Source organism: Varanus komodoensis, unplaced genomic scaffold (assembly GCF_004798865.1).
Source record: "Varanus komodoensis strain SLA01 unplaced genomic scaffold, ASM479886v1 scaffold21, whole genome shotgun sequence".
NCBI lineage: Eukaryota > Metazoa > Chordata > Lepidosauria > Squamata > Varanidae > Varanus > Varanus komodoensis.
In genome coordinates, this window is record NW_025335589.1 from 10,028,881 (window position 1) to 10,043,627 (window position 14,747).

General features: G+C 40.0%; 1 protein-coding gene across 1 annotated transcript in view; it reads left to right on the forward strand.

The window, feature by feature from the left end:
* The first annotated feature begins 3,214 nt into the window (after positions 1-3,214).
* The window catches only part of LOC123023753, a 61,212-nt gene continuing 49,679 nt past the window's right edge, over positions 3,215-14,747 (forward strand). Inside the window, exons 1-6 of the mRNA XM_044430748.1 lie at positions 3,215-3,255; positions 7,646-7,746; positions 8,827-8,896; positions 9,625-9,755; positions 11,486-11,571; positions 12,899-12,998. Coding sequence (XP_044286683.1) covers positions 7,711-7,746; positions 8,827-8,896; positions 9,625-9,755; positions 11,486-11,571; positions 12,899-12,998 — 423 coding nt within the window. The 5' untranslated portion in view covers positions 3,215-3,255; positions 7,646-7,710. The remainder of the gene's footprint in view (positions 3,256-7,645; positions 7,747-8,826; positions 8,897-9,624; positions 9,756-11,485; positions 11,572-12,898; positions 12,999-14,747) is intronic.

Below are 14,747 nucleotides of genomic sequence, written 5' to 3' on the forward strand. Positions count from 1 at the left end.
TTTTCAACTTTTTATTTAATATTGTTAGTTCGCAGCCCAGCTTTTAGATTACAGCTATGCAGAAATAATACTTTGTTGGTTTACAGATATCTGAGGGACTTTGGTTCATTTATAAAAGTTATTTTTTAAGTTCTGTATGTAACGGAGATTGCAGTGTATACTTTACCTTGAGCAGAAGAGCAGTGAACTCCATTTGTCAAACAAAAAAACTGATGCACTAATGTGCAAGGGCAAGATAATCAGCTCAAATATTTGTTCAATACTTTGCAATTAGGTGAGGACAGAGTCTACAACAAACTCAGTTACTTGCAGATAATTATTGATGCAATGAAATCAAACAGGAAAAGGTTGAAAACAGAAATAACACACATTTGACAGGATGTGATACAAATAAGCTTGAAGAACATCCTGTTGAACAATATTCTTACAAAATAGAAATGTACATTAAAATAATTGCTCAAAAAGTGGTTTGTCAATCATTCAGTCAAGCCAAATTGTTACCATATGCCCTTCTTGAGTTGTTTAGTTAATGTGTGGCAGGGATTTAGGACACTTGTGTCAGCTCTTGTTTGTGCTTTCAGTCATAACTGAGGGCTGAGGTCTCAAAGTTCTTTATTTGTATTCCTAATCTTGGCTGCAGCATTGAATAGGTACTCTGATTAGACATTGCTTAAACTGATTTGTCCCAATGCAGCATGTAAGGTCCTCCCCCAAAGCTGACTGAGATGAACAAGAGGCAGATTTTCATCTGTACATGGATTTGTGTTTAGGTGTTTCTCTACTTCAGTATATGTTCTGGTCCATGAAGTCAACAGGGATTAGAACATGCTGCAGAAGCCACACTATTGGCATGTTATTCATGTGAACAGAACAGGGCCAGCCCAAGATATTTTGCTGCCTGAGGAAAATAACATGATGGCACTTCTTCCCATCCCATGTGCAAAAGCCAAGTGGAATGGTGGATGAATCTTTCCAATAATGGAGTTGTATCTTCCACTGCATCTGAACACAGCAAGCTAACTTCTGGTATAGAGGAGGCCATACAGCACTCAGGTTCCTTCTCTAGAGATGAGGCAAATGCTTCCTTCTAAGATAGGAGTAGCCCTGGAAAAGACTAAGGAAGGGAAAATGGGCAGCAGTGTTGTACACAGTGCTCTTCCTTCCATCCCCACCATGTTCAGAATAACTTCTAGGCAGGCTCCTGAACCATTTATTACCCTAATCAGGATTATAAAGCACATGGGAAATGTCTACAGTTACAAAAGACTACTTACTTCAGAAGTTATATTGAGCACAGTGACATTTGGAGGAGTGGTATAAGTTTGGGTGTGAGGATAAACATGTGATCCTGCTGCTTCTCTCACCATGTATTATACAATTCACACATACGAGTCAGGCTACAGTAAAATTGTCATTTTTTCTCTAATTGTGCTGTTGCTTAGGTACACTGAAATATTCCCGTGGTTTTAAAGTATAAAAGAAAAATATCCACTGATTTTCTTCTTAGCGCAAGTATAGAATAAATCTTTAAAAAAGCAACATCTACTGATTGGCTGTAGTGTCCATTTCTCAGTTAAGCCTTTTGTTTCCCTGGTAACTAGGCAGAGTGGTCGTCCTGGTTACCCTGCTTGATATGGCTGCTGCTGTCTGCTGCCCCTTGCTATAAACTTACACAAAAACTAGCCATCATAGAAAACTGGCAAGTCTGAGGCTGTTGGATGATTCTTGGAGAATATACTAATGCTTAAAATGTTTGTAAGAATAACTGTGGCATCTGGTGAAACAATGTCAGGGGTCTTTAATAGCATGGAGATGCTCTGTTCTGCCCATTCAAATAGATGGTCTATTTTACTGTTTACACTTTCTTCAACAAAGCTTGAAAGTCATTTTGAATATGTATTAATGTTGGAAAATAAATGATAAATCGCTATAGGTGCACTGCAGAGCTCAAGCAGCAGCGTAAGAACAAGCTTCCAAGATCCAGCAGGAGTTGCAGTATTCAGTAGATTCAATGTTTCTGTACCCATTTATTTATTTAAAACATTTGTATACCACCCAATTGTGCCACAGCACTTATGGGTGGCTCACAATCACTTCAATACAAATGTAGCAGAGATCTGGACCTGACACCCTTGAAGTCAAAGGGACATCTTCCAGGGATTTCATTAGAATTCCCCCAAAATTAGCACTTCTTAAATTCTTTATGATTTGTATTAAATTAATGGGCTTTGACAAAGTAGTAATTACAGGCTGTCATCTGCTGACCTTTTGCAATAGTACTAAGGTCTTCCAGAGCCTCTGTACTGGCAAAATGGAAAACAAAATTGTATTGTGAGCCGCCTAGGAAGGCCTCTGCAGTTATAGGCGGCCTATGCATACATGTTTAAATAAATAAAATTCAAAACTACAGTGTGAAATAGTATTGTTAATTGTAATAAATCGAAAAAAGCTACATTTTATCCCAAAGACATTAATACAGTTCACATTTCCTCCCAAGTATCTCAGCGGCAGTGGTGTGCAAAATCACAGCCTCTGCTTATAACAAACTGCTTCCATGATTGACAGCTGCTACACTATGCAATGAACTATAGATAGTAGTGTTCAAATGGGCAATACCTGCGTATTTATAACCGTGGTTATTTTTAGAATTTAGCCAGGATGCTACAACAGTGCAATAGCGCCATCTGCTGGTCAAATTGTAGTCTGGAGGATGTTGAAGTTTAGTGTCTCACGAAAATTTGAGTGGTGGCATTGATTGCTGTTTTGAATGCAAAAGTCCATCAGAAACAATTACCCAATGCTTATAATTGCCTTATTTTAGGTCAACATTTCTTTTCCATATTATTATTACTATCATTTTTACATGGCATTTATATCCTGCCTTTTCTTTCTTGTGAGGAACCACTCTTCAGTCAGACTCAAGAACTATATATGCAGGTAAGAAAATGTTCTTGTGTGTGCTTTGCACAATGGGCTTGAACATTATTATATTTGTTCTCCTTTCCTTCAAGATTCGTAAAATAGATGGGAGTCTATTTTACGAATCTTGAAAGAAAGGAGCATAGATGGGGTCTCAAATACAGCAAGCTCTATCTAAGCGGAACTTTTTTTTTCTTTTTAAGGCTATCGTCGGGAGCTTCGCCAGCTGCTTTTCTGCGTCTTTCACCTAACGAAGTCACAGAAGTTTGGGTCCCGAGGGAAGCGCACGCCTTTCTGGGCACCGGCATGGAAAAAGGGCCTTCCAGTCGCAAAAAGGTGAGGGGAACTACCAGCAGCAAGCGGGGGCGGCTGCCTCGGCCACGACCAGAAAGAGGCCGGGCGAGGACTGCCCGCCGGCGCTTCTTCCTCCTCCGCGCCACTTCCCGTAGAGGAGCCCGCCCAGGCCCGGCCTGTCGAGGAGACACCATGAGCTGCGCCGCGCTGCTGGCCCGCCGGGCAGCCGTTACTGCGCCCCGGCTCCTGGGTGCGGGATGCAGCAGCCGCCGCCGGTGGAGCACTGAGCCGTGCGCCCCTCAGCCGCGCCCTGTGCGGGTCGGCTGCGCCTCAGGCTTCTGGGGCGACACGGCGGCCTCAGGTACTGGCGCGGGGGCCGCCTGCGCGGGGTCCAGCGGGGTGGCGCTCGGCCGCGTCGGGAGGCGCAGAAGGGACTGGCCGGCCGGCCCGAGGCTCGGCGCCGGCAGCTCTTCTTGGTGCCCGCCCCCACGCCGAACCCCCCGCAGGTCGGCGCTTTTGCGGAAAGGCGGGAAATAGTCGCACCGTGTCCCGAGACTTACACATCCCACATCCCCGTACTTGCACGGAAGTGACCGCCGTTGAACCCAGGCGACTTGCTTCTGAGTAACGTCACAGAGTGCGCTCTAAGATCCCCCTATCCTGCCTCCCGCTCGTCTGCTGCCTCTGTTTCTCTAAATGCTGCTACGTACATTTACTATACGTTCTGCTAATTCGACTTTTTTCCCAGCCAGATCCCAAATATGTCTCCTGCCCCGCTTAGTATTTTTTTTCACGGCGCTACTTTATGCTTAGACTGATGCTTTACAAACGACAATGCGTTCAATTTCTGACCTGAGATTCAGCTATGGCTCTGCAAAAGACTTGGGCTTTTCGTTGGAAGAGTTGGACTTTGGCTGGAGAGAAAAGCATTCAAATCCCTCTTCTCCCGTAAAGTTCACTAAGTCACTTCGGGTCAGACCTCTTAGCCTAACCTTGCAAGGGTAAAGGGGGTGATTCCATCTTTGTGCGTCGCTCCGAGCTAACGGACGGGTGGGAGCAGAAGGAAATGAGATACAAATTTGCCAGCTTGTCCATCATAACTGAAACAGGCTTGCTTTGCATAATTCTCAACTGAGAATGGGTAATGTTTTGCTCAAAAAGTGATCATTTTAGGCACCAGCGGTATTCTTAGGCTCAAAGGGAGTGCTTGTGGAAAGGGAACTGCAAAACAGCTCGAAATATGCAAAAAAAGAAAAGAAAAGCAAAAATCTACTATATAAGCAAACTAGGCCTGACTCATTTGAAATTCGCTCTGGTGAAATCGGCCAAAACACGACAGCAGATGGTGCTAATGTATTTGTTTACAGCCCCTACAGTTAACTTGCCATACATGTGCCCAAACTTAGGGGTAGTGCTCTGCTGGTGTTGCAAATAAGCATGCATTGCCTGCTTCACCAGTCCAAACATCAACATTGTCTCCCAGCAGGGTAGTAATAGTTAGAGTGATTAAAATAAGAAAAAAAAAAAGAGTATATGATCTGATTTGTAAATGCATGTTGGGAATTGGGCTACATTTCACTTTTAGCAGCTGGGCTCTTGTGAATGGGTGGATCCAAAATAAAACCCCAAAGTCTTGTTAGCCACCTTTATATCTTGCCTTTCCTCCTCTTTTCCACTTTATTCTCACAACAGCCAGACCTTTGTGGTAGACATTGGCTATATGTAAGTCATTGGCCATCCCAAAGACACCTGGTGAGCTTTGTAACCAAATGTGGACCAAAATCTAGGTCTCCTGTGGTGCAGCCCAACTCTCTTAACTGCTGTATTACACTGGCTGTCATACACCAACATAAAGGTCATTTGAGTACAGTACTAGGATTTGGAAGCTTTTGAATGGTGTGCTCTTAGAATACTTTGCTGGTCATGTTCTTCAGTTTAACTGGCAACTAAGGACCACTTGCAATATTTTGATGCAGAAGTTCAGTCCTTATACATTTGATAATAGGGAAAAGACAGATGCAAACACAGTTAATTTTCTTATTTAATTCTCTTTTGTTGTTTGCCACTGCATTTTCATATTTTGCTCTATGATGATGTATAGAGTGACACTAACAAAAAGAGTTTAACTAAAACCCTAAACATTAGACATAACCTCTGGGACAGTGTGCTACACATGCTTCCTTGGAAGTAAGCTCACTGAGTTTAATGGGATGTATTTCCAGTTGGGAAGTAAAAGATCGCAGCCTTAGGGTACAGCAGGGGTCTCAAACTCGTGGCCTGCGGACCATTTGCCAGGACGGGTGGGGCACAGGGGAGGGGCCCTGTGGCCTTCAAAGCGCTGGCGGCGCCCGGGCCGGCCTCCAGGAGCGATGCGGGATGAGCGGCCCAGCACCACCGCAGTGGTGTAATATTTGATGTGGCCCAGCCTCACCCAGACTCTACTTCCAGCGGCTCCCAGGTAAGTTGAGTTTGAGACCCCTGGGGTACAGTCTACATATATTTGGACAGGGATAAGCCATCATGTGCATTGCTAGATGATAACACAGCTGAGCTTGTGCTACAGATCTGTAGAGTTTCCACTCTGTCACCTGCCTTAATACAAGCCTGCTTCTCCTCCCTAAACTCAGAATCCCTGCAGTTACCAGGGGACTTTAGGAGTCACTCCCTTAGTAGGCTAATACGGAGTGTAGCAGAAGGGCACAAACCTTTTAAACCAGGAGATTGCAATCTTTTTTCCCTAAGTCTGTTCTTAGTTTTCTTTCTCTCCATTTCTACTATGATATGCCTTTGCTAGTAGCTTTCCCCTTCCCTCTTCAAATTAAACCTTAAACAGGGAGCAAAAAAGGATAGGGAGATATTAGTATTATCCCTGGTAAAAGATATTAGTATTTACATAGCATCTGATGTTACTTCCCAGACTGGAACTTTTGACTTCTGCAGAAGTTCAGATGCCTCAGCACAGCAAAGCTTTTAATGAACCTCCACAGAATTTTTTCTTTCCCTCTGCTTTAATTTTTCCTGTTATACCAAATCTTCTGATTATACCAAAACGAGGGTTAGGACTATGTGATGTCATGGTCCAGATTTTACAATTTTAAAAAAGGATGAAAAAAAGTGAAGTTAAAATAATGCAACCTTCCTACAATCTCCACCCCTCCTAAATTCCTCTGAAATGAGCCACTTGGCTTGGAGGATTCTTCTCTTTTTCTCCCTGACCTCCCATTTCCAAATACCCTTTTGCTTTTCCTTTTTGCGCCTCCCATGTCCTGGTCCTGTACAAGATACTCAACTGTGTGAAGGTACAACATATTTTTTATTGACTGATTGGCATTTGCTGGTTGAAAAAGCATTCTTTCCCTTGGCTGTGAAATGCCTGAATAAGCTCTAATTGCCTGCAGAAGCCACATACTTTACCTTTAGTAGTTGAATGGAGCGTACCTGTGTACAGTTCCATTGCCACATGATCTCAGATTAAATCCTATATTTGGAAGGCTTCAGCATTTTTTTTAGAGAACTTACCTAGACAACATCATGAATACCAAGTAGCTATCAAAACAACTCTGGGATAAAATTGTGAAGAAGCACCAATCCAAGTTGGGTTATAAAAAATACTGCAAACTATGAACACCCCCCAGAGCACTGTTAAATCCGGTATTACAAAATGGAAAGAATATAACTCAACTGCTGCACTGCTTAGAGAGGGCAGTCAATCAAAACTCAGTTACTGGGTAAGGTGGGCATTAGAGAATCCTATAGTGACTTTGAAGGAGCTGAAGAATCTGCTGCTGTGATTTAACTGTTCATAGCATCATCATTGACAGCTGATTAGAGCAGTTTCCCAGGAAGAATGGGCAAACATTTCAGAATCTGGATGCACAAAGCTGATAGAGACTTGGCAAGAACACTCACAGCTGTAATTGCTGCCTAGGGTTCTTCTACCAGGTACTTACTTGGGGGTGAGCACTTATGAGAATAACAAATGCTGGTTTGTTTTTGTTTACTTTTGAACCACAATAAAAATATTTTTCACTTTCACACTGTTGAGTTTCTTGTGTACATCAAGTGGTAACAATGCCAATTCTATTTTAATTCCAGGCTGTAACAAAGCGAAATATGGAAAAGGACAAGGATGAATATTTCTGCAAGGAACTGTATATTGATAATAATTCCCTTTAATCTGTGAGTGAGGAATGTGTGATCCTTCAGATGTTGTACAACTGCACTCATAATCCCCAGCTAGCATGGGCAGGAATGATGGGACTTGTGTTTAATTATATAATCCATGCCCAGGATAAGGCCCAGTCTTCAAAGCAATAATGTTATTATTAATACATGTTTGTTTGTTATAAAGGATATATTCCTGAACTTTCTGTTTTATGTTGCAATGCAATTTTTAAATTGTTATTAAATGTAGTTTATTTCTTTGTATTAGTTCCACAGCTACTCTATGGTGGGAAGCTGGATTTCCTGGTTTTTGATTATCTTTCTGAAATTACAATGTCTTTGCTAGCTACTGCCAAAGTCAAATCTCCAGTAAGTAAACACATTTTTTTTGAAAAATTAAAAAGACATAATAAGAATATAGTCTATTGAAATAAAAACTCATCAAAGCTTGAAGGTCTGTATTATATATTTCCAATTTGATTAGGCTATGCTTTTAATTTTTTAACTGCAGGAACAATGAAATCTGTTAGAATTTGCATTATTTGAAATCTCAGTTATCTGGATTTAAGAGGCACGTTCCTTGAGGGTTGGTGCAGGAAGTAGATCCAGTAAGCTTTGGGACTTGTATTTAGAATTAACTGTTTCTCAGCTGGAACATTTTGGAATCTTTCTTATGTAAGTTAAAATGCACATGTTTTTGCCAGAATGGAAAATATACATAAACAAATGAGCCTAGATTCTGACATATTCCAAATTATTCCAGAATTATTCCAAAATGCTTTGGTGGGAAGAAAAATGATAGGCTGGGATCAGTTGGCTGCTCGATCATGGTAATTTTTATTGATCATGAATAATTAGTAAACTACTTATATTGTTAAGTCTAGAAATAGCAGTCCTCTAAGTTTGGAATGTAACATACCAGATGTGCTTGCAGGCAAAGTAATAAATATGGATATCTTAAAAGAGCAAGTTTTTTGCCGATACTCTGGTAGCTTTCCTGCTCAATTTAAAATAGTATTAGGATTAGTACTTGAATGGAGAATGCAGTGATATGAGGATTGAACTGTCAGCTTCAAGATATTGGACTTCATGTGAGGTAATTAATATAGATAAACCCACTGAAATCAGTGTATATGAACACACCAATATTCAATTTTAGCTTGTATTTTAAAAAGAGCATTGTGTCCTTGTAGACTGCAGCTTTATTTTTGAAGGACTATTTCAATTTGTTATTTTCCAGTTAAGCGTGTATGTAACAGAGTATAGTGAGTGAATAACATATTTATCTTGCATCTCATGTGTAAAATAATAAAAATCAAATAAATTTTGTTTTGGAAAAGAAAACACTTTGTTGTTGCCTAAATTGCTTGTTGTTTGTTTGCTTGATGTTATAAAGCAAACATGAATCCTTTTGATAAAAGTGTTTGCAATTTTTATTATTTGTTTTAGGACTTAGGATATACTCCAGATTTTGTATTAACTGCAATGGCTCCTTATATAAAGGACATACACAGGAAAGGTATGCTTCAGGACATTTTATATTTCTGCTTGCTTTGCAATTTTAGATTGTGATGATAATGAACAAAGAAATCACAGCTATTCATGTCTTCTTCTTTACCACCTTAAAAGAAAATATTTTCCTATTTTTAGGATGCATGCTTATTTGGATTTTCCAATAATGAGCCAGAGTGGTTCACAGTAATACAAAATATTCCTGGTTAGGAGATTCTTAGTGAGTGCTAGATCCCAGGCATGAAGTAGGGGTGCTTGGCTTAGCTCTTCCCTTCCAGTACCATATCCTAACTTACTTTCCTGGTTTCTTAAGTTGCATTAAGCCAGAGTTCTCTGATTCAGATGCATGTGGGAACTTTGACTTAATACAGACCTCAGTGTTCATACTGAAGTTGGCATGCGGTGAGAGAAAAGGAGGGGCAGGGGAGACTCTGGCACTTATTCTTGGTTTCATAAATATGGTTTATGAAACCTCTGTCAATAATCTGGTCCGATTCAGAGTCTCTTCCAGTTAACAAAACCCTTCCTGTGTGCTCTCCTTGAGGCAATTTTTGTTCACCACAAATTACTATTTAAGTCTGTTTAATTTCATTTGGAGCTGCATGTTATAGCATTATAGTGATTTGATAGAAAATTAAAAATAGAGCAGTTTGAACAAAATAGTCAAAGGAGAAACTAGTTTCTATGCGCCTAAAATAAGTGTTGCTTATGGTCTTAAATTTTCGTTTTGTGTAGGTATTCGTGTTGTCAGTAATGCAGGTGGAGTGAATCCGCTTGCATGTGCTGCTGCTCTCCAGCAAGTGTCAAAAAAGGCTGGTGTTGACTTGAAGATAGCTGTTGTTACTGGTGATGATTTGATGGGAGAGGTAATTCTGATTTGTGTGTGTGTTTGGTTTAGAATTTGGTAGGTTGGATAATTTGGTCATAGAAAAGGAAGGTATATTTATTTATTTGTTTGTTTGTTTTCTAACCTGCTCCACTAGCTACATGGTTCCCTGCGTGTGTTACAACCATAAAACCACACAAAACAGTAAAAACATCACAAACATTAAAAAGACAATAAAACAACAATAAAAGCACACCTACCAGATTTCATAAAAGACATATCCCCTTCTGTTAAAATAGCATTAAAAACTAGTTTAACAATTAAAATACCAGCAGAATAAAAAAGGTCTTCACCTGGCACTGAAACATATGCAAAGATGGTGCCAGGCGAACACAGATAAAACCAATTAACTGTTAAAATATTGGGAAAATAAAAAGGCATACTGATGTCATCTCAGCCCATACCCTCTGATGACTCCTTCCTACGGTTTCAGGTAGATGTTAAACAGCATGGGAGAGAAAATAGAACCTTGCAGCACTCCATGGCAGAAATGCCATGGCGCAGAGCAACAATCCCCCAGCACCTCCTTTTGTACCCAGTTAGCCAAGTAGGAGCGGATCCACTTCAATGCAGTGCCTCCCACTCCCAACTCAACTAACCTGTCCAGAAGGATATCGTGATGTATGGCATGGGTCCTCAAACTACAGCCCATGGGCTGATCCGGCTCACCATGCCCATTGATCCAGCCCATGCATGGCAAGGTGCCGGCTTGCTCTCAAGGAGATTGTTTTGGACTCGCTCAGAGAAAAGGATCTCCTTGCGAGCAAGCCGGTGCCTTGCCAGGAGAACCTTTTCTCCGAGCAAGGGGGAGATCGGATTGGACTCATTTGGAGAAAAGGAACTCCTTGCAAGCAAGCTGGGGCCTTGCCGGGACATCCTTTTCTCCCAGTGAGTCCAAAATGATCTCCTTGTGAGCAAGCCACACTGGCTTGCTTGCAAGGAGATTGTTTTGGACTCCGAGAAAAGGATCTCTGCGCACACATGTCCCTGCCTCTCTGCCTGCACGTGCACGCCCCCTCCAGCCTAGCCCGTGCCCCCTGCCCACACAGCCTTGGCAGCCCACGCCCATCCTTGGCACTTTTCAACTGTCCCCTTATTCAAAAAATTTGAGGACCCCTGATGTATGATACCAAAAGCAGCTGTGACAACCAGGAAAACCAACAGGATCGCACTCTTCCTCCTTCTGTCCCTCTCATCCTAGAGTGACCCAGGCAATTTCTGTTCCAAATCCAGACCTGAATCCAAATGAAATGGATCAAGATGGTCCATTTCATCCAAGAGAGCCTGGAAATGATCACCCACCACCTGCTTGAGCACTTTGGCCAAGAAGGGGATATTTGCAACTGGTCTATAGTTATAGCCGCTGAAACCTGACCAGTTTCTTGATGAGTCCATCAAACAAATGTCATGAATGAAGTGATTCTTTGACTGGATCAGGATAATATCCAACACTGAAACATATAGGGCATGCTCATCATGACTAACGTAATCAGTTCAGTCAGTCTACTAAGCATAGGACTAACATTGTTTGTCAGAATCATGTCATAGTAGTTTTTTTGTGATCTTGTGTGGTATTCTCTTTGTTACTTTGCCTTTGTAATTGAGTCATTTTGTCTAGAATTATTACAAAATATATATTTTATATCTTGAAAGTTACAGTTGCCATGTCAGTAATTTCATATTAAATGTTAATACACATGTATGTTACAGTTAAACAACATAAAAGACATTATCTTGAAAGGGTATAATGGAGAAATGCTTCCAGAAAATATTCACAGCATGAACGTATATCTGGGGTAAGATTTTTAAGAGATTATTTTGTGAAAAGTAATATAAGGACATGCTTTTCAGAGTATTGACACGGCATACATTTAGTTGCCTGCATTGTGTAGAAACTGAGATGTGTTTTTTGGAATCAGGTTAAATGATCTTGGTTCTTGGTTTGATACAAGGATTCTTAAAGTGCCAAGTAACTTCTCTAATGATACACAAACACTTACTAGTGAACATGCCAAGGTGCTAGAGCCTGTGATGAATTCTCTGCAAGAAAGTCAGGAACAGTAGCTAATGCAATGTTAGGGAAAGGCAATGAATTTGGGTGTACCAGAAAAAAGCTGTAGTAGGTTTTGTACTAAGCAATCTGTGTGTGAAGACTATTCTAGGTATTTCAAAATAGTCACTTTATGATCTTAATCCCAGTGCTTTTTTTGTAAAGAAAAAGGTGCCGGAACTTACGTCCCGCTGGCAGTAAGCACACACCCCAATCCCAAGCAAAGCAGCATCCCAAGCAGCTATCTCTCACTATCAGATAGCAGATAGCAGACACAATAGCAGCCTGCAGGGACTATGTTAATGATGTTTGCTGCTGATCTGCTATGCCTCAAAATCACTTCATGAAATCCATTGAAAAAAAGGTGCCGGAATGCCGGAACGCTGTTCCGGTGCGTTCTGTGACAAAAAAAAAGCCCTGCTCAATCCTAACCCAGTAAAACCTGTTTTAAGGTGAGGTGGTTTCTTATCATTTCAATTTAACAGACAAAGATCTTAACTTGATAGAAGGTGACATGCCTAAGCCTGCCTGTTGCTTATGTGGTTGGACTGTGATTAAAACTTACACACCAGGTTCCTAGTTCATTTTGGAATGCCCTCCCTAAAGGTATTCGTGCCATCCTTGTATTCTTTTTGGCACCAGGTGAAGACTTCACTCTTTAATTCCTCCCATGGATGCTATTCTGACCTGTTGAGTAAATAATTTGATTGGAATTTTAGACTTGTAATAATTTATAGAATAATCAGTTTATAAATGTTTTAAGTTTTATTGTTATTTTTAAATATAGTGAGCTGTGTAGGGATGTTGTTCATTCTTTTAATATTGTGAGCTGCCTAGTGAAACAGGCCAGATATAAATATTTAAATGAATAAATAAATTGTGCTATCTCCTCCCCTTGCCCCAGGAAGAACTATACATTTATTGTTATGCATATAATAAGTGAATCAGACTGTATACTACAAACTCAACTGCACAGCATGCTGGATTGAACTTTGACTCTTTCAGATCAAATATTCAATTATTTTGAACGGTGATCCCATGTTTTTTTTATTATTTTTACTTTCTTTGTTCAGTGCAAGACCAATAAGCAGAGCTCTTGACCTAGGAGCAGATGTTGTGATTACTGGAAGATGTGTTGACAGTAGTCTTGTTTTGGGACCACTAATTCATTCTGTAAGTGTGAATTCGAGCTTAAGGTCTTCTATATATGTATGTAACATATTTCCATTTTTTTATTCTTAGTGTAATTCCTTGAAATGAAATACAAATGTGCTTCTTAAGTTTTACTTATTTTCAAATCTTAAAAAATAATGTTGAGCTTGATAAAAATGTCTGGCGTATGCTACCAAAATAGGTCGCCAAAGCTAGTCACTGCTCATGTATTGGTTTAATTTGTTATAGCAAGTTTTAAATGAAAACTGTATTCAGAAAATTGTGTTGTCTCTGAATTGTTGACAGTGTATTCCTTTTATTTGCTGACTGTATATAAACTAAGCATTACCTTTATTTATGTGGAAAGGAAATTAAATAATGGGCATTTCTCCATATTTTCATGCACACTTTTATATTAGTTGTTGGCTTTTGGCAAACTATACCTAACAATTTTGTCCTAATATTACATATATACATACATTTGCTGTGGTATATTAAAGTAACACTGTGAAATCTTTGTATAAATTGCTACACAGTGTAATCAAGAGAACAGCAGTAGTTCATTTACATTAGCAATATTTTCCAAGTTTTCCCACTTTTGGCAATGAGAAAGTTATTAGGACTACCTGAAGACTTATGGATTCAATCTTCATCTTTCTTCCAGAAATATATAGAACACTTAGGGTAGTATATAATGTAAGTCCTAAGCACAATAGATACATTACAATTAATGAGACTTCAGGTAGTCACAACAAACTTAAATCCTATTCATTTCAGGGGGTCTACATAGGACTAACATTGTTTGCCACCCTTAGGTTGGGTAGTTTGGTATATTTGTTATTGTGGATGAAGCGCAAGGCAAATATATTCATTTTATCAGTGCAACCTAGTTCTTTTTAAAGGTGAATTGGTTATTCATGTTAATGGCTATGTTTCCATTCTGTATTTTTAAACATTTGCTGCTTTCTCTGGATAAATATATCATTTAACCATTCTGGGATGGTTCATATAATTGTTCGAACACACTGTGAGCTGTTTCTCAGTTGTAGATGTATTCTTAATCATGGCAACAATCTACTCTGTACCAGCTTGACAGCTCACAATATCTCACAAGAGGCACCTGCCTACAGTGGCTTGAATATTCACAATGGCCACCAGCATGAGCCACACTCCTCCATGGCTTAAATCAACCTGAGCTCTGGCAATCATGCAAATTTAACATTGACTCCATTTACAATATGCAAAAAGTTTAGTTGGCCACAAGGTGGCACAAAAGGACAATGTCCTTCAAAGCTATGTTTTTTTTTAATCTGTTGACAGTGTTTTATCACATTAAAAATGCAGTGCAAGTAATTCTGTCATTGAGTAAACAAAGCATCTTTACAATGTCTCATTTGTAATATGAAAGGTGCTGGCAAGTAATGCCCCTTGCCTTGAAAACCATCTTTTGAGTACTTTCAGTTTAATAACTTAATAGGATGTAGTTAGGGGATCTTTGTGGAATACAAACTGGATATTAATGAGATCAGACCTCACTGTGTCTTGTTTCCAAGATACTTGAAAGACCCCTCTTTATAAGTTATATCCAGCCCTCATGTGAGCAGAAGTCCGGTTGTCTAATGGGACTTTTGCCATTTTGCTTTTGCTCTGGAGGTTCCAGGGAGGAATGGGAAGTCTGTTTCTTCAGGAGTCCCCTTCTTCTGGCAGACCAACACCACTGGATACTATCCTGTATCTGTAAAATGTCACATGCATGTGAACCTCATCTGT